This window comes from Salvia miltiorrhiza, chromosome 4, assembly GCF_028751815.1.
Source record: "Salvia miltiorrhiza cultivar Shanhuang (shh) chromosome 4, IMPLAD_Smil_shh, whole genome shotgun sequence".
NCBI lineage: Eukaryota > Viridiplantae > Streptophyta > Magnoliopsida > Lamiales > Lamiaceae > Salvia > Salvia miltiorrhiza.
In genome coordinates, this window is record NC_080390.1 from 56,337,041 (window position 1) to 56,362,844 (window position 25,804).

General features: G+C 37.3%; 6 protein-coding genes across 6 annotated transcripts; 3 read left to right on the forward strand and 3 right to left on the reverse strand.

Annotated features, from left to right (window-relative positions):
• Positions 1-6,090: 6,090 nt before the first annotated feature.
• LOC131021054 (uncharacterized) lies at positions 6,091-12,787 on the forward strand. The gene is given in 17 exon segments (XM_057950133.1): positions 6,091-6,319; positions 6,560-6,598; positions 6,600-6,673; positions 7,141-7,237; positions 7,314-7,438; positions 7,605-8,139; positions 8,252-8,437; positions 8,629-8,922; positions 9,159-9,311; positions 9,771-9,925; positions 10,341-10,446; positions 10,534-10,875; positions 10,969-11,051; positions 11,053-11,464; positions 11,808-11,889; positions 12,039-12,377; positions 12,463-12,787. Coding segments are annotated over 17 exon segments (3,321 nt in total). The 5' UTR covers positions 6,091-6,214; the 3' UTR covers positions 12,657-12,787.
• A 439-nt stretch (positions 12,788-13,226) lies between these two features.
• LOC131021056 (stress-response A/B barrel domain-containing protein HS1-like) lies at positions 13,227-15,917 on the forward strand. Its single transcript, XM_057950135.1, has 3 exons — positions 13,227-13,811; positions 14,933-15,085; positions 15,492-15,917. Exons 1-3 carry the CDS (start codon positions 13,576-13,578, stop codon positions 15,667-15,669), a joined length of 567 nt encoding a protein of 188 aa, XP_057806118.1. The 5' UTR covers positions 13,227-13,575; the 3' UTR covers positions 15,670-15,917.
• A 558-nt stretch (positions 15,918-16,475) lies between these two features.
• LOC131021057 (stress-response A/B barrel domain-containing protein HS1) lies at positions 16,476-17,321 on the forward strand. Its single transcript, XM_057950136.1, has 2 exons — positions 16,476-16,664; positions 16,984-17,321. The coding sequence occupies exons 1-2, from the start codon at positions 16,525-16,527 to the stop codon at positions 17,171-17,173; spliced, it is 330 nt and encodes a 109-aa protein (XP_057806119.1). The 5' UTR covers positions 16,476-16,524; the 3' UTR covers positions 17,174-17,321.
• Positions 17,322-17,635: 314 nt separating this feature from the next.
• LOC131021055 (dihydrolipoyl dehydrogenase 1, mitochondrial-like) lies at positions 17,636-20,986 on the reverse strand. Its single transcript, XM_057950134.1, has 2 exons — positions 20,448-20,986; positions 17,636-19,116 (listed from the first exon to the last, which is right to left on the reverse strand). The coding sequence occupies exons 1-2, from the start codon at positions 20,718-20,720 to the stop codon at positions 17,866-17,868; spliced, it is 1,524 nt and encodes a 507-aa protein (XP_057806117.1). The 5' UTR covers positions 20,721-20,986; the 3' UTR covers positions 17,636-17,865.
• A 297-nt stretch (positions 20,987-21,283) lies between these two features.
• Positions 21,284-23,572, reverse strand: LOC131021061 (probable protein phosphatase 2C 47). The gene is given in 4 exon segments (XM_057950139.1): positions 21,284-22,003; positions 22,005-22,091; positions 22,093-22,473; positions 23,144-23,572. Coding segments are annotated over 4 exon segments (1,146 nt in total). The 5' UTR covers positions 23,294-23,572; the 3' UTR covers positions 21,284-21,475.
• Positions 23,573-23,700: 128 nt separating this feature from the next.
• On the reverse strand, positions 23,701-25,735 carry LOC131021059 (leghemoglobin reductase-like). Its single transcript, XM_057950138.1, is given in 4 exon segments — positions 23,701-24,050; positions 24,053-24,223; positions 24,226-25,123; positions 25,481-25,735. Coding segments are annotated over 4 exon segments (1,479 nt in total). The 3' UTR covers positions 23,701-23,895.
• Between the last annotated feature and the right edge of the window lie 69 nt (positions 25,736-25,804).

The window sequence follows — 25,804 nt, forward strand, 5'->3', positions numbered from 1 at the left end:
AAATTCAAATTTATGTCACATCGTATTTATTGAAAATTGAAATTTGTTTGAATCACATGAATGACCTGTCAATTTTTGTTAATCGCACGAAATCATAATCGCACGAAATTTATGTAAACTTTCAGTTCTTTACTAGTTTGAGTGGCCGGAAAAGAAATAAGAAGCTCTTGATGGCTCTTTGGTGTTGTACTACTTGGCTTATTTGGAAAATGCGTAATGAGAGTAGATTTGAGAACAAAATATGGGAGAGTGCAAACTTGTTTGGAGAAATCAAAGCTAGAGTGTGGAGTTGGGGTAGAATTTTTGGTTTTGTTAATGATGGAGTTGGGATTCATAGGTGGATGTCGAATGATGAATCACCGATGATTTTGTAATCTTCTTGGTACTACTGGTGCCTTTTCGTTCTATAATATTTACTTTCCTTATAAAAAAAAGTAAACATTCTTGTACATCATATTCTCGTATGAGGCGTCTTTGACCCAAACATGAGCTGCCACTTTACTAAATCTTACCATATTTATAATTTGACCCCTCCCAAAAAGCAAGAGTATTTCGATTTATATTATATAATAATATATATACTGAAATTAATGGGTGTACATCTCCATCTTGGTCAAGTAAATATTTGAATTTCCACGTAAGAAGTTGGGCATCTACTATATGTAATACAGATTATATTTCTACCAATACATGAATCTGTATTATTAGTAGCGTATTTGTATCTCTTTGTGTATACTTACCAAACTAATTATTTATTTGAAAACTTGGAAATTGAGGAACGTAACTTTCGTAAGTAGAGTATTAAATTTTCATAATTTGGCTCTTCTTTCTATGAAAATTATATACTGCTCACGTGCACGTGAGTTTTCTTTAACGAATAATTAAGCAATTTTATGTGGTATACTATATAATAATGTAATAATTATAATTAATGTGAAAGGTTTCGGCTATAAAGCGAGGAAAGTGAAAAAAAGATGAATAGCAGCATCATTGTCTCAACTCTTTGAGCGCACGCTTCATAATAATTAATACATAAAATTAACTTAATTTGCTGATTATGTTTGTGTTCATGTTCATGTTTTCCCTCTTGCCTATGTTAAATACAATCTCATATTTTGTTTTATTAATTGCTTTTTGATTTACTATTTCATTTCATGTACATATATATGCGTACTTTTTATTGTTTATTTATTTAATTTATATATCCTCGTCTATTTAATTATTTTATTGAGTTCAATTTCAGATAGATATAACAAGCTGTGTCCACGATATTGATATGCATGTTTATCTTAATGTCTTTAAACCAACGTTTTTATTTGGATATAATATATTAATTTATTTGTGTCTTGAATTTGGAAATCCATTCCCTCGCAAAAATATTCACAATCAATTTTGTAGTATATGTCGAAGTGGCAATGCCACACGTGTTCGGACGTCGGCTGGGTGGCCTTTTTGCACCAGAATACAATTATACAAGTCGCTTTTTTTTTAGAAAAGCTACATAATTGAAAGCATCTTAATTATTATTAGTTTGAATTCTGGTAGTAATATTATTTATTTAAAATATAAATATGAGTAGTAATTAATGCACGTAGTTAGTTTCTTTCTTCTTCATTTTTTATAGAAAAAAATTAATGATAATATATCTTGTGGTTAATTAACTCGATCCCATTACAAAATCTTATGCATGCACAATATGTACATCATTCAATGGAAATGAATCAAGAAGTTATATATATATATATATATATATATATATATATATATAGGAATTGGTTCAATTGAGAAGCTCAAATGTGTTGAGAAGTTGAGAAGCAATGTGTAATAGATGAACATGTTAGTACATTTTGATGGACATGGTAATTAGACACTATATAAATAAATTCTTTGAACAATATATATATATATATATATATATATATGTACTAGCATTGGACGTCATTAATGTTGAGTGCGAAAAAAAAAATGAAATCTCAGGCCAATCGAAATGAAGCACATAGCAATTAATATGAGGTCAATGTGTTCAAGTTTCACGTAATCAAGGAAGATCTGTACAGTGAAACAAGAAAATTCTAGTTGTTAATATATAATGTGTTAATTTAATGATGAAAATATACCCTTTTTAGCACATGAAATGGGCGAGTCGACATATATATATATATGAATTAGCCAATATGTGACATTTGGAATTACAAAGGGAGGGGACCATTTAGCCACTCATCATATGTATATGTGTGTGTGTGTCACGTTCATGCATTTTAATCTCGTTTTGAGATCTCTATCTTTAATAATCTATCTTCATCATCATACTATATATGTTGTTTTCATCATAAAATGATCCAACAATGACCTGCTACACCACTGTACGGCCCCCAAATTAATAATACTAATAAAAAATTAATTAAGAACCTCTCCATCGTGATATAGAATATAAATAAATCGATTTATTAAATTGAGCTTCTATTAAAAAGGAAATTAAAAAGAAAAGCCTAATAAATTCATGACAACACAATGACGCTAACAAAAGAGCCGAATCTCATTAAAACCTTTCCGGTGAAACACAATAGAAAAAAATACGTACAAAAAAGAGAGAAAAGAAGAGAAACATGACTGCATGTGTAATTCTTACTCATGATATACATACAAGTAATAGAAACGTTATGCATGATTCTTATCTAGTCTATGTAATAATTGATGACAAGATTGATGGAATGGAAATTAATGTAGCAAGAAAAAAGAAAATGAAGCATAGCAGTTTAGATGTCGATGAAAGAAAAATTCCAAGAGTGAGAGAGAGAGACATAGGGTCCAGATTCAATGTTATTAAGATTTATGGTCAACTCTCTTCCAACCATATACGTGTCCTTAAACCATGCCAAGATTGTTTAGCTAGGGTTGAAGAATTTACTAGAAAACGACAATCCCTAGCTACTAGCTACTTAATATTCAATTAACAAATAATCAAAATTTGTCAGCCTATATAGTGCATGACTCGACTGCTTGATGTAATGTTTGTAATTTTTGTTTAGGTCATAAATTCTTGCGTGAGTAGGAAAATAAGGAATTATTTTTAAGGTTTAATTGTAAGTGTGTTTGGTGATTGGTTTACATGCACTGTCGGATTGTGCGGTATTACGCATGGGATTGCTCATGCTTAATTTATATGCTTATATAATCCATATCTATAGATTAAATAACTGGCTCTTAATCATTCATTTTTGTTTCAAAAAGTAGCTTCTACACTTCAAAATATATAGCTAAACTTCGTGGGTTCTTGTACGTATCATAAGAACTATAAATAAAGGGATTGTTCAAAAACAAAAGTCGATATATAGGTTAAATTGATAATGCAACTTTGAAACACATAAATACAATCTTTTTTGTTGTAAACAAAGCATATATTCGTGCATCATCAGCGAAAAGAAAACTAGCTAAATCCTACAAAAGATATCGACGTTGCTAAAAAGACTAATAATTGAAAATAAAAACAATGGGTCCCACATCAAGAACTTTGTCTCAGTAATTAATTACGAGAGTTAAAGATAATTAACTTAAGATAAAAATTAAATAAAATAAAGGAAATTAAGCTAGGTTGTAACATTAGCAATCATACGATGGGATTAGCAAAGAAAATTGTTAGAGATTAATGGCGCAACATGTTCAAAACAAGCTAAACATGTCATGTATGAACACGGCAACTAAAAGTGCAACTTTCTTCACGTGTGAGACAATCGGTTGGCTAAAGTCCCTGCACTAAAATGTTAAGCTGACTCATAATTGCATTTGCTCTCTTAATAACCCATTATTTTAATTAACCATTACAAACACTTCATTATGCTCCTCAAATCTAAAAACCTCTGCATTAACTTATTACTTATTATTACAACACACACATTCCATATACTATTACGTATTTCATTGATAGCATAGCACGCATGTATATGTATCTCATTACACGTACGTAGCTATACTAGATTTTTTTTTTTGTTGTAGATAAAAAATCTATATCTAGGTTGTGGAACCCAAAATAGAATAAACTAATTAGAGGTTCCTATTTTGTAGTTAATTTTTTATTGTGCGGTTAATTTTTTAAGCTTAAAAAAGTAGATGTCCCACGCTTGAATTAAGCTCCTATTCCTTTTATTTAAAAGATTGACGGCAAACTCTACCCATTGGTGTAAATTATATTATTATTCAGTGTTTTAGGAGAATATTTTTACTTATATTTTTTGTTATGTTGTGACCTTAGGTTTCAAAACCTAAGCAAGTCTATCAAGTCAAAGACATCAAGTTGACCATACGTTTGTTTACTTGTCAACAAATGAAGCTTCGAATTTAAACTAAAAAATATTTTCTCCGCTCCACTAACAATATATCAAAAACTTTATTGTAGTTAATAAGAATTGAAAATTATTATACATAATATACATGACAATTTTATTTTTATCTAATGTCTCTTAATTAAATCAATTGATTGTAAAAAACATGTGATATGTGGAAAAATCCATTATAAGTTCAAATTAAAAGTGAAAATTCGCAGGTTCAAATGCTAAAGAGTGAGACATATATCCATTATAAAATCTATCAAAAGGTCAAAACATAAATATAAAAACAAGAACTAACAATATATATATTGTATTGGTAGCCAATTTTGTTTGAAGGTCAACGAATACATCCATGCTATGACGGCTTCGTAGCCGTTGAAATTCTATACAAAATGGGGTACCATCTTTGAATCTTAAAACAAGGGGAATTTCAATATTATTCTTATTGTTTTGTATAAGTGTTAATTTATTAAGTCGTTAATTTTCAGGTAAACCTAAATTGAAAATTGACAATATAACTAGTGGATTTATATCCGCTTCCATTATAGATGCTTCTCACAACTATATACTTAACTAATTAATTTGGTTTCGAATTTCAAATATGGGAATTTATAATCTTATCCAATCTCCTATTTATCTAGTATTTATTTATATTTGAAACCCAAAATTATAGTCCAATGGGCTAGTTAAATTGTTGTTTTTTGTTTGGTCAGCTCTGGACTCTTTTGGCAACTCTTGTTTTTCTTTATTGTTTTATATTTTAATTCCCCTGTGAGAAAAAATATCCATTGACTATTGAGCCAGTGACCACCTCTCTCTCTCTCTCTCTCTCTAGAAAATTTGGGTAAATGATTGGAGGAGTTGTTGGTATATAGGAGGGCTGAAGTGAGTCCAGTGGCTGCCACTGCATTGGTTGGTGAAAAATATGAGTATCACAAAAGAATAAATTTGCAATTGGTAGATAATATTTTGGAATTTTGACTCCCTAAGCCCAGCATTTGCATTTGTCAAACATATTCCATTACTCGATATGTCAACTTGAAAACCAACATTGCAAAATTTTCTTCCTCCCCCACCCCAATTTATGATGCTAGACTTATGTAATGCTTATCTATGAATAATTTAAGGTTATTTGGTGAAGAAAACATTCTTGTCGTCATTCTCTGTATATGTTGTTTATTAAATTACGAATCTCACTAAAATGACAAATCGATTACTAATTTATAAGACTCAAAAAAAAAAAAATACTAATTTATTAAAGAGAATTTTCTCGATCACGTACTATATAATCCTGCCGGTGTTGGAAGAAAACTAGCCCATTATAAGCATTTTGCGTGTCTTCGCTCTGGGCCCATTATTAGAATCTAAGGCCCACTTACAAGTAATTTTGGGTCAGTTATTCAGGCCCATTATTAAAATCTGAGGCCCACTTGTGAGTAATTATTGGTCTAATAGAGTATTCAGGCCCATCATTAGAATCTGAGCCCCGCTTATAAGTAGTAATATTGGGTTGATTATCGCTTCAAAAAAAAAATTGGGTTAATTTAAATTATTAGGGGCCATTATTAAAATCTGAGGCCTACTTATAAGTAATATTGGGTCAAAATTAGCATTTCGGGCCCATTATTAAAATCTGAGGCCTACTTATAAGTAATATTGGGTCAAATAAAGTATTTAGGCCCATTATTAGGAATCTGAGGCCCAACGGATTAAGACGTGGTCCCATTATTAGGCTCATCTCTGTAAATCAGAATCAGTGAAGAGAGTTTCATTTTCCCCATTTGAAAGCTTCTCTATAATTCTGCAGCTGCTAATCCCACACTCTCAACTGATTTTACTTTTCATCATTGATTGAGTTTGATTCAAGTTTTAGAGGGACCGAAAACGTAATGGTGAAGGTACGGATGAACACCGCCGACGTGGCGGCGGAGGTGAAGTGTCTCCGGCACTTAATTGGTATGCGTTGCTCTAACGTATACGATCTTTCTCCCAAGGTACTTAGCTGATATTGTGCTTGTATGGATTTTCGATGTTTTTCTGCATATTATGCTATGGAGATTCATTGATGATTTTGGTTTTTTGAGCTGAGGTTTTTGCTTTGAGATATATTGCGATATTTTGTTGGACAAACTGTTTGCTCCTAATTGTGAAGAATATAAGTAAAATTAGTTGCTTTTTATATTTTCTGAATTGACTATGGAAGAATTAATCCTCATGTGAGAAATGTATTGTAGACGTATGTGTTTAAGCTGATGAGTAGCAGTGGAGTCACAGGCCTCCGGGGAGAGTGAGAAGGTTTTGCTGTTGATGGAGAGTGGTGTAAGAATGCATACAACAGTTTATATGCGGTAAAATCATAGCACATTTCTACATTTTTCTATATCCAGTTATTCAGTTTTATAGATTTTGAAGGGAAGGAAAATTAACTTCAAAGTGAACAACTATACATCCTCAATACAGGAAATAGGCTGCAAGTTAGTGTCTTTAGATGATCATGATGCTATATATGAGTGTAAACAGTACAGTCATGTTGCATAATATTTGATAAGATGGAACAATAAGGAAGCAAAAAGTAGGAGCGTTACTCAATAGCCATCAATAGTTTTGCCATTTTTGATGTAAAATTTTGATTGTGATGATTACTCATACACCACTTAGTTCTGATGGACTTACAAGGAGGAGGGATATTTATTATGTGTGTGTGACAAAACTTGCTCATGGTAGCAACTAATGGATATGCATGAAGCTAGTATGAACATATAGTTATTGGGAATTAATGTTTGCACTGACAATAGATAGGTCATTGCTCTTACAGGGACAAGAGCAGTACTCCATCAGGGTTTACACTGAAACTAAGGAAACACATAAGAACAAGAAGGCTCGAGGATGTGCGTCAGCTGGGATACGATAGGGTATGCTTTCTTGATTGCAAAAATGTCATCTTTACATGGATATATTTGAATTGAAATTATCTTGTGTTGTATTCAGATAATACTCTTCCAATTTGGACTAGGTGCTAATGCACACTATGTCATCTTGGAGCTGTATGCTCAAGGGAATATTATTCTTACGGATACTGAGTTCACTGTCCTGACTCTCCTGCGGTCACACAGGTTCTTATCTGTAATGCTTGTCTAATTATTAGTGCCTTTAAGTGTGTTTCTATAATATCCCAACCATCCACCAGTAAAACTGTAAATGCTTGCTGCTTTTTTGATTTTAGCATTTGTCATGTGGATGACGATAGCTCTCTATGTTAATTATTCTACCAAATAACAGGGATGATAATAAGGGACTTGCAATCATGTCACGCCATCGATATCCAGTTGAACAATCTCGAGCTTTCGAGCGTACAACTAGAGAAAGGATGTGTGCAGCCTTGGAATCTTTTGTGGAGGGCAATAAAGATCAGCACCTAGATAGTTGTGAAACTGGAAATGATAGTTCTAATGACCCCATGGGAAAGCATGGAAGCCAAAAGAACACAAAGGCTAATGAGTCAAAGAAAGCTGATAATATCCGTGCGAAGCAGGCAACTCTGAAGGTCGTTCTTGGAGAAGTATTAGGCTACGGTCCAGCTTTGTCTGAACATATAATATTGGATGCTGGTCTGGTGCCAAGTACAAAAGTTAGTAAGGACTTCAAATTAGATAGTAACATCATTCAGGCACTGGCTGAAGCTGTAATGAAGTTTGAGGACTGGCTAGCAGATGTTATATATGGTGAGAAAGTTCCAGATGGTTATATTGTGATGCAACAAAAGAATTCAGGAAAAAAAAGTGATGCGGTATCTGATAAAGGGACTTTGGAACAGGTCATTTCTTTGATATCATACTCATTTATGTTTTTGTAATTAGCTCTTGGAAGAAATGTGGATCTACTTTTGGGATGCTTGTTTGTTAATATTGAGTTTTTTTCCCCTGCAGATGTATGATGAATTCTGCCCTCTGTTGCTGAACCAGTTCAAATCAAGAGACTCTTCACGGTTTGAGACATTTGATGCAGCCCTGGATGAGTTCTATAGTAAAATTGAAAGCCAACGTGCGGAACAACAGCACAAGACTAAAGAAAATTCTGCCATGCAGAAACTTGAAAAAATCAAAGTTGATCAGGTTAATCATATATACTTATATTTTCTATGGAGTATGGAACACAAAAATGACTGGAAGTTATATATACTTCTAGTATAGTTGAGACAAAACACAAAAGTAGTTCAATGCAAACTGAAACCAACTTGTTTCTGTTCTTTCTTTGTTGATGTTGAATAAGGCATTCTCATTAAAAGCATGTATTAATGCCACAGGAAAGCCGTGTGCATGTACTTAAGAGAGAAGTTCAGCAGTGTATGAAAATGGCAGCACTGATAGAGTACAACTTAGAGGATGTAGATGCTGCCATCGTAGCAGTCCGTGTAGCTCTTGCCAATGGTATGAGCTGGGTTGATCTGGCTCGTATGGTTAAAGAGGAGAAGAAATCTGGAAACCCTGTGGCTAGTCTCATCGACAAGCTGCATCTTGAAAGAAATTGCTTCACATTACTTCTAAGCAACAATCTTGATGAGATGGATGATGATGAGAAAACACAACCTGTGGACAAGGTATTTCATGAGATATTAACATTGCTTTTCTTAGTCATGTTGTGTCTAATCAGAAATCAAGCATTCGGATTTGTAACCAAATTTTTATCCTAATTAAGAAAAAGCTTAACATGACAATCATAGGAATTAAGTATGTGTGCATTTGATAAGATCCCCACTTTCATTATTTGAAAAGAGGAAAGAAACATAAATGACAGAGCCTTAATGCTCGGTTCCACTGGGAATGTCTTTCTTAGGTTGAAGTTGATCTTGCGCTTTCAGCTCATGCAAATGCTCGTCGGTATTACGAAATGAAGAAGAAGCAAGAGAGCAAGCAGGAGAAAACCATCACAGCACATGAGAAAGCTTTCAAAGCTGCTGAGCGAAAAACCCGCCAACAACTTTCACAGGTAGCCGAAGATTTCATTGGCTTGCTTTGTAGAATATATTGCTTCAGTGCTGATGAAATCATTTGAAACTTAGGACTTATCCTTAGTTAGTTTTCAAATTTTCATTTTTGTACTCAGGTTGGTCCATTAAGTTACCAGAACTAACTCTATGATGTGATTTTGACATTGACATGATTTAAACACCTCTCAGAACATATTACAAGAACATATTAGCTGTAGCTTTATAAATTATCATGGAATTTCATGAATCATGTTACTTTTTTGTTGCTTCATGGTTTGTAGATAAATGTGAGAACTTTGTCATTGTAAATATCTCATTGTTGAGGTCTGCTCAAAGTAACAAAGATTGAAACATGATGTAGTAGCTAGTTACTATTATGATTTTTGTGTAGATAACTGCTTGGCTTCCATGTATTGTTCTCCTTCAAAGGTGCATAATATTTTCCATCTACTTTGCAGGAAAAAACAGTTGCCACAATTTCACATATGCGCAAGGTTCACTGGTTTGAAAAATTCAATTGGTTCATAAGCAGCGAGAATTATTTGGTTATCAGTGGGCGAGATGCTCAACAAAATGAGATGATAGTAAAACGCTATATGTCCAAAGGAGATCTGTAAGTAATTTGCATAAACATTTTACTGGATCTCTTTTGGTAAATTTTTCATATAGAAGTCCCTCGGCATTGTCTGCTGCTAGATAACAAGTTCACTAGTGCTATTAAGTTTGAGTGATCCACCTGCACTTTCTTTTATTTATTGATGCTTTATCTAATTTGCGGGCTTTCCTCATTTTCAGCATTTTACATCAAAGATTTTTTTGGTGGAACAAATTAAATGGCATGATTCTTTCAAGCTACGAGTCTTCTTTCTGCAATCCTATTATCAGTTTTCTACATTTTAGCTATTGCGGAGTGAAGAAACTGAAGATTTCATCATTTATGTTACGCTGCTAACTTGAAAAGTATCATTTTTCTTGTTTGATATTTGGAATTATTTGTTCGCTAATGCCTATTAGTTACTTAAAAATAGGTATGTCCATGCTGATCTCCATGGTGCATCTAGTACAGTAATCAAGAATCACAGGCCTGATAACCCTGTGCCCCCTCTGACTTTGAATCAAACTGGATGTTTTACAGTAAGTTGCAATGTCCTCGCTATTAATTTGTGATATCTTCTCTGCAGCATAGGGTAAGTAAATTAGCCGTCTTCCTTTCTTATGTAGGTGTGCCACAGCCAGGCTTGGGACTCAAAGATTGTTACTAGTGCTTGGTGGGTGTATCCTCATCAGGTTAGTAAAACAGCTCCTACAGGGGAATATCTTACTGTTGGAAGCTTCATGATTCGCGGTAAAAAGAATTTTCTCCCACCTCATCCACTTATTATGGGTTTCGGTATATTATTTCGCTTGGATGAGAGTTCTTTGGGATCTCATCTGAATGAAAGGAGAGTAAGAGGAGAAGAGGAAGGAATTGATGATACTGAGCAAAATGAAACTTTCAAAGAAATATCAGACTCTGGTTCTGATTCTGAGAAGGAAGTATCAGGTGAAAAGGAATCAGACTCAGTCAAGCCTCATTGATTTGTCTTCAGAAAGACTAAGTAGGGGAGGGCTTATCCTCAGAAGCCTCATCCAGAGGCTTGGATGTTTCTGAAGTAGCTGTCAAGCAGGATTTTTCTAACTGAAACTACTACTTCGGGAATTTCCATTGGTAATAATAAAGAACGCGACTCTTCCAGTGCAAACTGCTGCTGTTACACCAGATTTGCAGGATCTTATTGATAGAGCTCTTGAGCTTGGACCTGGTACTGCATCTGCTAAGAATTATGGGCTCCAACCCTCACAAGAAGATATTGTGGAGGAACATGACCATGAAATGACAAAAGCAGCGCAGAGAGATAAACCTTATCTTACAAAAGCTGAAAGAAGAAAGCTCAAGAAAGGTCAGAAAGAGGGTGCTGTCGTACCTGCTGGACATGAAAAGGAATCAGAAGGAAATCATGACACTGTAAGCCAGCCAGACAATGATTTTAAAACTTCAAAGCCCAGTACTGGAAAAACTAGCCGTGGGCAGAGAGGAAAACTAAAGAAGATAAAGGAAAAGTATGCTGATCAAGACGAGGAGGAGAGGAACATTAGAATGGCTCTGTTGGGTGTAAGTATTAATACGTAAAATTGATCATATTGGATTATAGAACTACGTATTATCTATATATGCTATTGTCTAGTGGGTGATTCTACACCCCTCTCTTTGTAATATGCGTCCTTTAGTGTATGCCAATGATATTAAAGCAACTGGTCCTTCATAAGAAGTTAAATTCTGGTTATTACCACAGCTGGAAAGTATGATCCATCTTATGCAAGCAGACACAAAAATAAGGATAACTGTCGAGCTTTTACTTGCTGGCTGTATTTCTTTGTAGACCATTGTAAAACTAGTACTATTACTATCACGCCTCAAAGATTGCTTGTTTATTGACTTCAAAATCTATCTGCAGGCTGCCGGGAAATCAAAGAAGAACATCGAGAATTCTGAGAATGAAAAGACTGCTGCAGAAAAAGTGGTCAAGCTCACTACTGGTAAAAGTTTTAAGTATACAACAAAACAAGAGGATTTTTATGTCCACGTTTCAATGTCATGATTACTTTGTGAAACTTCTCGTGTGCTTTTATTCTGTTAATCGTGAATTTCGGATATAAACATCCCCCCTCCCTCCTTCCATTTTCAGGAGCCGCAGATGCTGTAAAGATATGTTATAAATGTAAAAAAGTTGGTCATACATCACGGGAATGTCCGGAACATCCAGATGATACTCAGAGGAGTAAAGCAGGTGGCCAGATTGAGAGTGGTGAAAGCGAGATGGATAGGGTGATGATGGATGAAGACGATATCCATGAGATTGGTGAAGAAGAGAAAGAGAAACTAAATGATGTGGACTATCTGACTGGAAACCCAGTCCCTAGCGACGTCTTACTCTATGCAGTACCTGTCTGTGCCCCTTATAATGCTCTACAATCATATAAGTACCGCGTCAAGATAATTCCTGGCACCCTGAAGAAAGGAAAAGGTATTATAATGTCTACGAGAAAATTGAAGTCACCTTTCCATTTAGTTGGATCATGTATTAAGATAAGTATATGTTTGGCACGCAGCTGCGAAGACTGCGATGAACCTGTTCAGTCACATGCCTGAGGCAACAAGCAGAGAGAAGGAATTAATGAAGGCTTGCACAGATCCTGAGCTTGTTGCTGCTATAGTTGGTAATGTAAAGATTTCAGCGGCAGGCCTTACACAGCTGAAGCAAAAGCAGAAGAAAAACAAGAAAGCAAACAAGGGAGCAAGCTAAATATATGCTGAGGGAGAAAAGTTGCAAATTTTGTAATTCAATATGTGTACACATGTGTTTGTCTTTCTTCAGTTGAAAATTATCATCTTCAATTTGATTTTACTTGAATGCATCCAATCAGTATTCGGAAATGACCAAGCAGCACCACAACCTCCTAGCTACCTCATTTATTTTATATATATATATATATATATATATATAGGGAGTGGTTCAATTGAGAAGCTCAAATGTGTTGAGAAGTTGAGAAGCAATCTAATAGATGAACATGTCAGTACATTTTGATGAACATGGCAATTAGACCCCATACCAATAAATTCTTTGAACATACCAAATATAACTGACGAACATACGAATCTATTTAATTTGTTAAAAAATACGCCACCGCCAAGGATCGAACCCCAGATCAAACCCGCGTTCATAAAAATTAATTGACATGTTCATCTATAGAATTGCTTCTCAACTTCTCAACACATTTGAGCTTCTCAATAAAACCTAACCCTATATATATATATATATATATATATATATATGTCAAATAAGATGGATGTGTTACAGCTAGAAAGAATAATTAGATGGAAATATAACATGTGCGCTGTATTTCTTGCCTTTCCTTTCATGATAAATTAAAATATTTAATGTCTATATATGTAGACACAAACATATGTAAGGAAAAACTAATGTATAGCTAGGTGGAGTATTTTTCGACTTCAGTTACGTACAAGAAGTAGCTCTCAATAACCTAGTCTTTTTTTGAGTTGATTTACCATAATTAAAATATTTTGAATTTGAATTCTACAAAAATTTAGGCTGTGAGAATAGGATTTAAGGTAGCATTGGATAATGAGTGGTTCTAGCCAGTGTGGGGACTGGGAAAATAAAAGAATTGTGAATTGAGGATTGAGAAATAGGAGTAGGACTAATGATGACGCCTCTGCCTCTCTCTGTCAACACGCCCCTCCCCTCTCACTCTCACCACGGCCACGGCGCCTCTGCACACTTTCCCACCGCCCCCGCCCCCGCCTCTCCCTTTCCCACTCGCGGGTCGCGGCGGCTAACACCGGAGTTCCTTCGGCCTTTGCTCGACTCTGAGTCCGAGCTCCGGCGGTCCAGCAGTTCAGCAGTCTCAGCCACCGGTGCCTCCCTCTATCAACAAAGGCAAGAATCGTCTATATTCTACCACTTAATTTCTGAGGCAGTAATCTGGAAAAGGAAACAGCTTGCATTTTACCTTCTGCTGCTTGTATGATACAGCCATCTGGGAATTGTATCTGAAATTGCAACATAACATATAATTAATTTTTCTTGGCTACTAATTTACTAAAGAAATCTATTAGTATCTATAATCATTTTACCTTACTGTTGGATAAAAGTTTTGATTTTGAATGTGGTGCTGATATGTGAATTTAATTTAGTAGTTACATAATTTGATTTTGAATGTGGTTTTATGCAAGACTTTTCTGAAAGCTTGAGGCATGTACTGCTATTCTTATCTCATCTTCCACTCATGTTATTTTGAATGATTTGGTTCCTGCCTTTGGTCCTTTACTCTTAACTCTCTTCAGTTGATGAAGTTTGATCTTCATTTTTTTGTATTAATTTGATGCATTGTCTGCGAAAAGATGTGGAAAACTCCCAACTCTAATTTTATTGCTTGTTTGACACAAGATAAATAAACATGGAAGAGACTAACTAGGAATTGTGTTTTTTTAACTTTTAAATTTGACTCGAGCCATCATTGTCAGACACAGATTGCATGTTAACCGAATTCTGCACAAAGATACTCCTATGTAGACTATGTAGTATGATAATGTAGGGAAAAATTAATGTCGTTTATTACAAAACATTAGCTTAGCTGCAGTAGTTTTTCTAACTTCAGTTATGTACAAGAACTAGCTCTCAATAACCTAGTCTTTTGAGTTGATCTACCATAGCTAAAATATTTTGAATTTGAATTCTACAAAAATTTAGGCTTAGAAAAGACATTCAAATAGTAAATGCGAGGATAGGATTTAATGGTAGTATTGAATAATGAGTGGGGATCTTCTAGCCAGTGTGGGGAAAAGAAAAGAAAAGAATAGAAATAGCCCCCAAGTCAAGTAGTAATCTCTCCATCCCACTTCAAATGACCAATCTAAATTTAAAAATAAAATTGGGCATTTAACACTACTTTTTGGGTTGTCCCACCATCACTTTACGTAGGGAGAATACGTAGATTGTAGCAGCTTGAGCTGAGTTGACGAACACTCATTCTCATTATCTCTCTCTCTCTCTCTCAGATCAGAAATTGTAATGGAGGAAACCAAGGAAGAACTGAAGCACATAGTGCTTGCAAAGTTTAAGGATGGCTTGTCCGAACAACAGATTGATGAATACATCAAAGAGTACGCCAACCTTGTCAATCTTGTTCCTTCCCTGAAGGCCTTCAGATGGTACTGTCTCTCTCTCCCCCCTTTTTTCATTTGTAGAGGTTTTCTGCTTTTGCCGTTCCATTAAGTCAATTGTTCAATTTTTCTACAACATCTTAGGTGTTGGGTTGGAGTCACTAGGTCTTTGAGCTACATTATATGTGAACCAATTAAAATATTTAATTGATGAGAAAATATCATTAGATCTCTCGCTGGGAAATGCCAAATACGCTAGAATTCGAGATGGCAATGAGATGTATGAACATGAAAGATTAAATTTTATTTGTTCAATTTGCAGGCATTTCGTATTCCATGAAAGAAAATGAATGGTGGTTTATGGTTGCAACACCTAGTTTGCAATCTAATTTTTGTGAGAAGGTGTTGGTTATTTGTGTGTAGTGATTGGATTGTGTGTGTGTGACTGTGACAGGGGTAAAGATGTGGGCATTGGAAACAAGCAACAAGGTTTCACTCATGTCTTCGAATTAAGCTTTGAAAGCACACAAGGGATTGCTGAATATATTTCCCATCCAAATCATGTCGACTATGCAAACAGAGTACTGCCACAATTGGAGAAACTCATCTCTGTTGATTACAAGCCCACTTAAGTCCTAGTCTGAATCAACACTTCACTTCTCACTTTGTTGAATTCAATAATAGTAATGTGTAAACTTCAAAGACTCCTGTTTTACCTTTTGTAATGCTTTCTGTTTATGTTTCTTGAACAATTAGAATTAGAGTTGATGTGCAATCTCATCTGTAATATGGGTGTCAATTTGGATATTGATTTACCTGTTCCAAATGTCACAAATCTAGCCTTTTGAGGTGAGATACCATTCCTCCTTCAACTTCAAAACAATCACTTAGATCATACTATAATTCAATTTGATTTACTTGAATGCATCCAACATTAATTGACTACCTATGGCTGCGCTTAATTCTGCGAGAAACACAGGAGATGGAGTGAGGAAATGGTGGGATATATACAATGAAAATAAGATTGATGTGTTTTAGCTAGAAAGAATAATTAGATGGAAATATAACATACCTATTATCTACTTATTTGTGTGCTCTGTATTTCTTGCCTTTCCTTTCATGATAAATAAAATATTTAATGATGGGCGTGCCTATAATTAATGTCATTTATTACAAAACATTAGCTAGCTGGAGTATTTTTCAACTTTTGTTATGTACAAGAAGTAGCTCTCAATAACCTAGTCTCTTGAGTTGATCTACCATAATTAAAATATTTTGAATTTGAATTCTACAAAAGTTTAGGCTTAGAAAAGAGAGGATTTAACGGTAGGCATTGGATAATGAGTGGGAATCTTGTAGCCAGTGTGGGGAAAAGAAAAGAAAAGAAAAGAAATAGCCCCCAAGATAAGAAGTGGAGTATATATAGATTGTAGCAGCTTGAGCTGAGTTGACCATACACTCATTCTCTCTCAGATCTAGAGATTGTAATGGAGGAAAGCAAGGAAGAAGTGAAGCACATACTGCTTGCAAAGTTTAAGGATGGCTTGTCGGAACAACAGATTGATGAATACATCAAAGAGTACGCCAATCTTGTCAATCTTGTTCCTTCCATGAAGGCCTTCACATGGTATTCTCCTTTTTTCATTTCTAGAGGTTTTCTGCTTTTGCCGTTCATTAATCAATTGTTCAATTAAATACGCCGCGATCGTTGTGGATCTTATCTGCATATTTAGGAATTACTTGTTCATCGTAGATGTTGGGTTGTAGTCGCTAGGGCTTTGAGCTATATTAAAATATTTGAGATGAGAAAATAGCTCTCGCTGGGAAATGCCAAATACGCTACAATTCCTGATGAAAGATGAATTTTTTATTGTTCAATTTGCAGGCATTTCGTATTCCATTGCAATTTAATTTTTGTGTTGGTTATTTGTGTGTGACTGTGGCAGGGGTAAAGATGTGAGCATTGAAAACATGCATCAAGGTTTCACTCATGTCTTCGAATCAAGCTTTGAAAGCACACAAGGGATTGCTGAATATATTTCCCATCCAGATCATGTCGACTTTGCAAACAGATTACTGCCCCAGTTTGAGAAAGTCCTTGTTGTTGATTACAAGCCCACTAAAGTCCTACTCTGAATCAACACTTCGCTTCTCACTTTCTTCAATTCAATAATACTCCAGAGACAAGATTGATTTTCTTCTCTAACTTCACCTTTGCTTCAACATTCATTTTCTTCTTATCATCATTATGCAATCCACGTAATAAATGGACTACGTTTCTATATCCACCTACTTTTACCTTGCAATTCTGTAATGCTCGTATTGTATTCTGTTTATGTTTCTTGAGCAATTAGAATATAGAGTTGATGTGCAATCTGTAATATTTCCAAATGTCACAAATCTAGCCTTTTGAGGTGCTCGTTTCTGAGATAGCATATCTCCTTCAACTTCAAAACTATCACTTAGATCATATAATGCGAATAAGAAATTCTATTTATTGAAAACACCTTGATAGCCCCTAACATATATGCCCCAAAACGTGGGTGCACATCAAACAAGACTAACTGTAAATTTTAGAGGGCATGAAAAACCTTGAGAAGCTCAAAATTTACACAGCTCGTGATGTTATTACATCATAATGCAGAAGCATTCAAGTACAAAGTACCGTAACCATCTGAAATGAAAATTGAGGAAATACAGTTCAATCATTTATCAAGTTGAGCAAGAAGGACAGGATCACGAGAACCTGTGGTAGCTCCAATCAACAACTCTTGGAATTAACTATAAAAAAACAGAATAAGACTTGAGATTCCAAGGTGTCTGTGTTTCTAAATGTGAATGGGTTTGTCATAAGTGGCCATGGCGGCCTCCTTCAATGCCTCACTCATTGTTGGATGAGCATGGCATGTTCGGGCAATGTCTTCACTTGATGCTCCATACTGCAAAGCCAAAGCAGCTTCATGAATTAGCTCCCCAGCATTCGGCGCCATTATGTGCACTCCCAAAATCTTGTCACTCTCCTTCTCGGCAATTATTTTCACCAGTCCCTCAGCATCATCAATTGCCTTGGCTCTGCTGTTCGCCAACAAAGGAAACTTCCCCACGCGGTATTCAACTCCAAGGGCCTTCACCTGCTCTTCAGTTTTCCCCACTGATGCCACCTCAGGATGTGTGTACACAACTCCTGGGACCAAGTCGTAGTCCACGTGGCCTTCCTTGCCAGCAAGGTACTCCACACATGCAACACCATCTTCTTCAGCCTTGTGAGCCAACATAGGCCCGGGAATTACATCACCAATTGCATATACTCCTGGCACGTTCGTGGCAAACCGCTCATTCACCAAGATGCGCCCACCCTTGTCAGTTTCAACCCCTATCTTATCCAACTGGAGTCCAGCAGTAAAAGGCACTCTTCCAGCAGAAACAAGAACAACATCAGCCTCGAGTGTGGTCTGCTCGCCACCAGCTGCTGGCTCAAGGGTCAACTTCACACCGCTTCCTGTGGTGTCAACAGACACGACCTTAGTTTTGAGCATGAATTTCATTTTCTGCTTCTCAAGGGATCGCTGAAATTGTTTCCGCACTTCACCATCCATGCTTGGAACAATGTCAGCTGCAAATTCAACAACTATTACTTCTGACCCAAGGCGACCCCAGACAGAACCCATTTCAAGACCAATATAACCGGCCCCTATCACTATAAGTTTCTTTGGAACCTCCTTCAAGGATAAAGCTCCAGTAGATGATACAATTCTCTCTTCATCAATGGTTATCCCCGGGAGACTTTTCACATCAGAACCAGTTGCCACTATGATATGCTTTCCTTTCACAGTTGTGTTGCCACCATCTATAGTATCAACAGAAACTTCAGAAGGGGATAGGAATTTGCCATATCCCTTCACGTAGTTTACTTTGTTCTTCTTGAAGAGACCCTCAATACCTTTAGTCAAGTTACCCACTGCTTTATCTTTTTGGGCCAGCATTGCTGGTACATCCACCTCCACCGAAGAAACCTTAATACCATGATGGGCAAATGAATTCTTTGCTTCATGATACATGTGGGAGGAATGAAGCAATGCCTGCGTGACAAGGTAAAGAATTAGGACCACATAGAACATGAAAAACCGCATGCCATTTCCCAAAAGTAAAATTTCAAACTATCATCTGATAGATGTCATTAGGAATATCAAAGCACATATACGTTTAATGATTGAGAAACTGAAATTACCATCACATCCGGGGTGTATAACATAGCACCAGATTTCATTTTTCCATAAAAACTTGATTGATACAAGTAGACATTATATAATGATCACTTCTTATCTCATGTTGTTGATGCAATTATTTTAGGCATCAGCACTTTGTGTATTTAAACTTAAAAGATTAATGATATCGGTGCTTGCATATTGGAATGACACAGTACCTAAAAGTTAGAACATACATCACATAGTTGGGTTGACAATCAAGCAGTTAATTAACTTACCCCATGTTTTCCCTCCAATGACTGAGAACTTCATGGTATATTGAAGCCCAGAACAGGGAGGAGAGAACACTTTATCTAAGACTCAGTTGGCACACTTCTACTTACCATTTGAAAGTTAAAATGGAAATCCAAAACATGCAAGTTTTGTTGCTATCCTATTCTAATTACAAAACTCAAAACCACTTACAATAATCTGAGAGAAGTTCACAGATGAGAACAATAAAGATGAGTTATCAGAATGATAAGTAGTGCTTTGGATGACAGTTCTACAATGAGGATGAAAACACCTGCTAAATAGCATCCCATTCTCCCACTACACTGTCAGCCCCCACCTTACCAATGAACCCCATATTCCACTAATGACGTCACATAAATTAGCAGCAATGCCTTGGTGCTTACCACAAGGCAATATATAGAAGACTTAGGGGATAAATTGGATGTTTTTCCGATACAATATTAACCAAAATAAACGAAGGTTGTCCTCAAAAATGACAAATTTGATTTAAAATGAAAGAATTCAATTTGAAATCCACCAAAATCAATATTAAATGGGAAAGGCAAACTGAAATCCATATCCAGTGATAAAACCATAATGGTTTTTCTATCATAAACTTCAAATCCATCCAATATTTAAAATTTTACTAATAGCTAACAGCCCTGATGTCCCCTTCAAGACTTTGGTGTTGTAACCTAAACATAATAAATCAGCTATATGCAAAAAAATATGCCTGCACCACATATCATCAATAACAAAGCTAAATCCTAGAAATGATGGAAATTAAAGTGAGAACAGAATGGGACAATGAATTTTCCCTCGTGAACCACTCAATTATCCAAATCTTCACGATTGACGAATCGTAAAACAAGAAATGCATATAATTAAAGTCAAACAATCAGAGGCAATTAGGGCACATAGCAGGAACGGACCTTAGAAGGGATGCAGCCGACGTTGAGGCAGGTACCTCCGAGGGCGCCACGCTTCTCGATACAGGTGGTCTTGAGGCCCAGCTGCGCCGCCTTGATAGCGGCGACATAACCGCCAGGGCCGCCGCCAATAATGACGACGTCATTTTCATCAGATCCGGTGGCGAATCCCCTGCTGAGAATCCACGAGTATTTGGTTCCGCTAGGAAGGTGCTTTGACGATGGAGAGAACAGCGCCGCCGCCCTTCGCCTAGCCAGAGTTGCTGCCATCGCCATCTCGCTTCTTGTTTGCGTGGGTTTGATTAATTCTGTATTTCTGTAGCCCAAACCTCATATATGTATAGGCGCAGCCTTTAGAAGAAGTTGGATTGAAATGAGATTTCATCGCAGCCGTTGGATGCGATGGATGCTGACTTTGACTTAACCCATATCCGCCGTAGGATGCTTATTACTTTTATTTTTTTAATATACTCATAACACAGCTAGTGGGGCATTAAAATTCAATAATGTTTAGAAAGCCAAATCCCATTATATATTAACTTACCAGAAAACTTAATTTCCCATACATTAGTTTTTATAAAGTTAAGTACGAAATGGGATAAGCCATCGTCTATCTGTCCTGGTCCTTATATTATGTTTGGTTGAGAATTAGCTGCTGTTGATTGGGATCGAAAGAGCAGCCATTGAAATTTTATCAGCACTGCACCTAGGCAACAATACTTCAGCTTCATCTGAAATAACAAGACAAATAAAATATACTGATACAAAACACTGGGCGAGAACCACATTCATTGATATAGTAGCCAAAAAATTGAATACAAGAACCTAAGCGACCAAAATTGTTCAAATTCAATAATATTTAGATTCACTCATGACTACTGCCACCAATACAAGGTTGCTTTTTCTCACTGCTTTCTGAAGCAACCTCAAAACAGAAGAAAAATAATCATTTAATATGTATGATTATCTTCACAAAGAATATAGTATATAGCTAGCTCAAGCAGCTGCAGCTCTCGCCCGCCGGTTTTCGTTCAATTGTCTTCTATGAACTTCCTCAACTTGGCCCTTGCTTCTTCAGACATGCAGAATCTCAATCTCGGCTTTTGACAGGAAACTGTATCTTGACGCTCAGAAGAGGAGAAACAAACCACGATGGCTGTGACGTTGTCACCTGTATCTTGCATTAACGCTTGATTGGTGAGCTCTCTAGCACATTGTTCTGGGTCGTTGTGGTACCTCAGCTCTTGCTGTACTAGGCTAACTGCCTCCTGGTTCGACATAACATCCCAAATACCATCGCATGCAATTATCAAGAACTCATCGTCCTCAGTCAGCTTAGTCAACTGAAATTCAGGCTCGGCAGTGAGAGGTGAAGCAGATCCAACTGGGAGTTTCATATACCAATCGCCAAGAGCTCGTGTGACCGCAAGCTCACCATTTAGGTATCCATATTCAATTGAACCACCCAAATCCTCCACCCTCTCTTTCTCCACTTGACAAGAAGGTCTGTGATCTTGTGATAGCTGGACTGCACCTCCTTTCCTACAGAGGACAGCACGGACAGTCGCCAGCATTTGCTATGAGTAGATTTCTTCCATGAACCAGAACGGTAAGTGCTGTTGTTCCACAATATGAATCAACATTGAGGATCATCAGCCAAGGCTTGATCCGCCTGTAAATATGATCTTCGATGACAAGTCTCAAACGCTTGCAAGAAGGTTTCTTCAACATCAGATGTTTGAGGCAATTCAGCATCCTCAAAGAAAAATTTCATAGTATTGTTCTTCATGAAAGCTGCAGCCCCTGGTCCACCATGACCATCAAACACAGCATAAAAGGAGCTCGGTTCTGACCAGCTGTAGAGGGAGCCCAAGTGGCTGCATAGGTCATCAATCCTGATGTGCTCATCCTCATTGGAACTACGAGGTCCAATATCAGTGTGGCTGCCCGATCGAATTCTTGGAACAAACTTTCTGGTCGAAGTCTCAGATGCTTTGGTAATTTGTAAACTAGTTGAGCAGCTCAGCGCCTGATGAAAGAAAAGAGATGCTATTAGGATTAGATTATAAAAGCATATCAGGCCAAAAAGAGATAAGCACAAACTATTTTAGTGGATATGCAAGGCAAATCATGTCAAGGTTAGCAATCAAGTAGGGCAACCAAAAACCCAATCAAATTTCTTTAAAAGATTAGATCAGAACCATATATATATATATATATATATATTCAATGTAGTAATCAAGGCGGAAATAGCAAAATTACAGTTCCAGCTAGCATAAACATCAAACCATATGGGAAAACCTAATTTGCCACAACCAATAACTGTGGGAAACCCTAATTTGCCACAAAAAGAAACAAAGATCCAGTCCCAAGCAGCCAACATATAGATACAAGCACCGAGAAAAGCCCAACGCGAAATCCGGCGAAAATATTATCTTGATGAGAAGGGAATATTGATTCACACGCAAATTGCAACAACCGTACCTCCCCTGACCTCACCATCGAAACAGGGAACAGAGAAACAAAACTCCCGGAATAATACAACAAAATAATGAATTTCGTAAGCGAATTGTCGTCCCAAGAAATAGCATATGAAATAACGAATCAGGCATATGAAATAACGAATAGCAGGCATATGAAATTAAGAAGAAGAATTCCAGCTAAAAGAGAAATGAAATCACGGGCAAGATTAAACGAACCGATTCACGACGAGAGAGGTCGACGGGAATAGGCGCAGCGGTATCGGGCTGCGACATGTCGAAGAAATCCGATTGAAGATTAGGCGGGGGAACGCGAATGCATTGAAAGGCGACGGTTGGATGACATACAAACTCCGCTTCTGCCACCATAATTGATTACAATCCTAAAGCGCGCAGCGATCCTAACAAAATTCTTACGGCTCTGGGCTTGCTTCCGGTTGTTTGTAGGAGAATTGGAGAGAGATTGTTCGTTTTATTGTGGATTGTTTGTTGATTGAGGAAAGAGGAAGATGAGAGAGAGAGAGAGAGAGAGTTGGGTTGATATTTGAATTAGGGGAGAAGAGAAACTTAACCCTAGTGGTAATAGGAAAAGTATCCGACGCCACGCGCTATCCTCTTTCATAACGATATGTATTGCGGCTAGATTAACTAATTCAATATGCTACGTTAACTGCACACTTTGTGAAAGCCATTGATAATTAATTTACCACAAACTCAAACAGCAGCCACATGTTTTAACTTTCAATCCCCACTATGACTACAACTAGAAGCGTGTGTTTGCCATAAATCTATCTTTATATAGTATGCAATTTGATAATTTCATAATCCTATTCCTAGCAATAGTAGGCCCCATCCCAACATCATGAAGCGAGTAGCCACACATTTACAAGGACCTCAGTTTAATACCTTTTATATTGTCAAAATAAAACAATCATGGAATATTTCTTATTACACAAACTAGAAGAAGAAGATCAAATGTGAATGGGTTTGTGATAAGTGGCCATGGCGGCCTCCTTAACAGCCTCGCTGACAGTAGGATGAGCATGGCATGTTCTGGCAATGTCTTCACTCGAAGCTCCATATTGCATGCCCAAAGCAGCTTCATGAATGAGCTCACCTGCATTATGTGCACTCCCAAGATCCTGTCGCTCTCCTTCTCCGCCACTATCTTCACCAGCCCCTCTGCATCGTCCATCGCCTTGGCTCTGCTGTTCGCCACCAAAGGGAACTTCCCCACGCCATACTCAACTCCGAGGGCCTTCACTTGCTCCTCCGTTTTCCCCACCGCTGCAACCTCACGACCCCTGGCACTAGCTCGTAGTCCACGTGCCCTTCCTTGCCCGCAATGTACTCCACACACGCTACGCCATCTTCTTCCGCCTTGTGAGCCAACATAGGCCCCGGGATCACATCCCCGATTGCATACACACCTCCCACGTTTGTGCCAAACCGCTCATTCACAAGCACGCGACCCCCCTTGTCAGTTTCGACCCCTATCTTCTCCAGCTCCAGTCCTGCAGTAAATGGCACTCTTCCAGCAGAAACAAGAACAACGTCAGCCTCGAGCATGGTCTGCTCGCCACCGCCTGCTGGTTCAAGGATCAACTTCACACCACTTCCCGTGGTGTCAACAGACACCACCTTAGTTTTAAGCATGAATTTCATCTTCTGCTTTTCAAGGACTCGTTGGAATTGTTTCCGGATTTCGCCATCCATGCTTGGAACAATGTCTGCGGCAAATTCAACAACAGTGACCTCCGACCCCAGCCGACCCCAAACAGAACCCATTTCCAGACCAATGTAGCCAGCCCCTATCACTACGAGTTTCTTGGGAACCTCCTTCAATGCTAAAGCACCAGTAGATGACACAATCCTCTCTTCGTCTATGGTGATCCCGGGGAGGGTTTTTACATCAGAACCAGTGGCTATTATAATATGCTTTCCTTTCACAGTTGTGTTGCCACCATCTGGGGTCTCTACAGATACTTCAGAAGGGGATAGGAACTTGCCATATCCCTTCACGTAGTTTACTTTGTTCTTCTTGAAGAGACCCTCGATGCCTTTAGTCAAGTTACCCACGGCGTTATCTTTTTGGGCCAGCATCGCTGCTACATCCACCTCCACCGAACCAACCTTGATACCATGATGGCCAAATGAATGCTTTGCTTCATGATACAGATGGGAAGAATGCAGCAAGGCCTGCAGAGGAAACATGATAAATGACGGGCAAATCAATTCATGCCTTGGAAAGGGACAACATCATAAGTTAGTTCAAGTGCACATTGCACATTTCTTACCTACCTCATCAAAGTTAAGATGGAAAACCAAAAGCACACTACCAAGTTCTATTGCCTATGACAAATGAGGTAATATTCTGATTCACAAAAACGACCTATATAGCAAATAATGATGTATAGTGCTTTCATTCAGAAGATTACCATGCAAAGGACATACCAATTTCATATCCTAGGATGACTAATTAACGGATATTCATGACAGAGCACGAAGAGGGATAAAAATGGAGAGGATCTGCGATCAACACAAAATATATATGACCTTAGAAGGGATGCAGCCAACGTTAAGGCAGGTACCGCCGAGGGTGCCACGTTTCTCGATACAGGTGGTCTTGAGGCCCAGCTGCGCCGCCTTGATAGCCGCCACGTAACCACCGGGGCCGCCACCAATGACGACGACGTCGTTCTCATCGGATCCGGAGGCGAATCCCCTGGCCAGAATGGACGAGAATTTGTGGTTGGAGGATGAATACAACAAGGTTGTCGCTCTTCGCCTGCCCAAACTCGCCATCGCCATTTTTCCCAATCAGATGCGTGTGTTTGTTCTTGGCTAGCTAACACTCTCTTAGTTTATACACTTTTTGTT

Coding starts and splice junctions, on each gene's coding strand:
- LOC131021056 (XM_057950135.1), top strand. CDS start 13,576: ATGATGACGCCTCTGCCTCTCTCTGTCAACACGCCCCTCCCCTCTCAC. Junction 13,812..14,932: donor GCCTCCCTCTATCAACAAAG/GCAAGAATCGTC, acceptor TCTCTCTCTCAG/ATCAGAAATTGTAATGGAGG. Junction 15,086..15,491: donor TCCCTGAAGGCCTTCAGATG/GTACTGTCTCTC, acceptor TGACTGTGACAG/GGGTAAAGATGTGGGCATTG.
- LOC131021057 (XM_057950136.1), top strand. CDS start 16,525: ATGGAGGAAAGCAAGGAAGAAGTGAAGCACATACTGCTTGCAAAGTTT. Junction 16,665..16,983: donor TCCATGAAGGCCTTCACATG/GTATTCTCCTTT, acceptor TGACTGTGGCAG/GGGTAAAGATGTGAGCATTG.
- LOC131021055 (XM_057950134.1), bottom strand. CDS start 20,720: ATGGCGATGGCAGCAACTCTGGCTAGGCGAAGGGCGGCGGCGCTGTTC. Junction 19,117..20,447: donor TCGGCTGCATCCCTTCTAAG/GTCCGTTCCTGC, acceptor CTTGTCACGCAG/GCATTGCTTCATTCCTCCCA.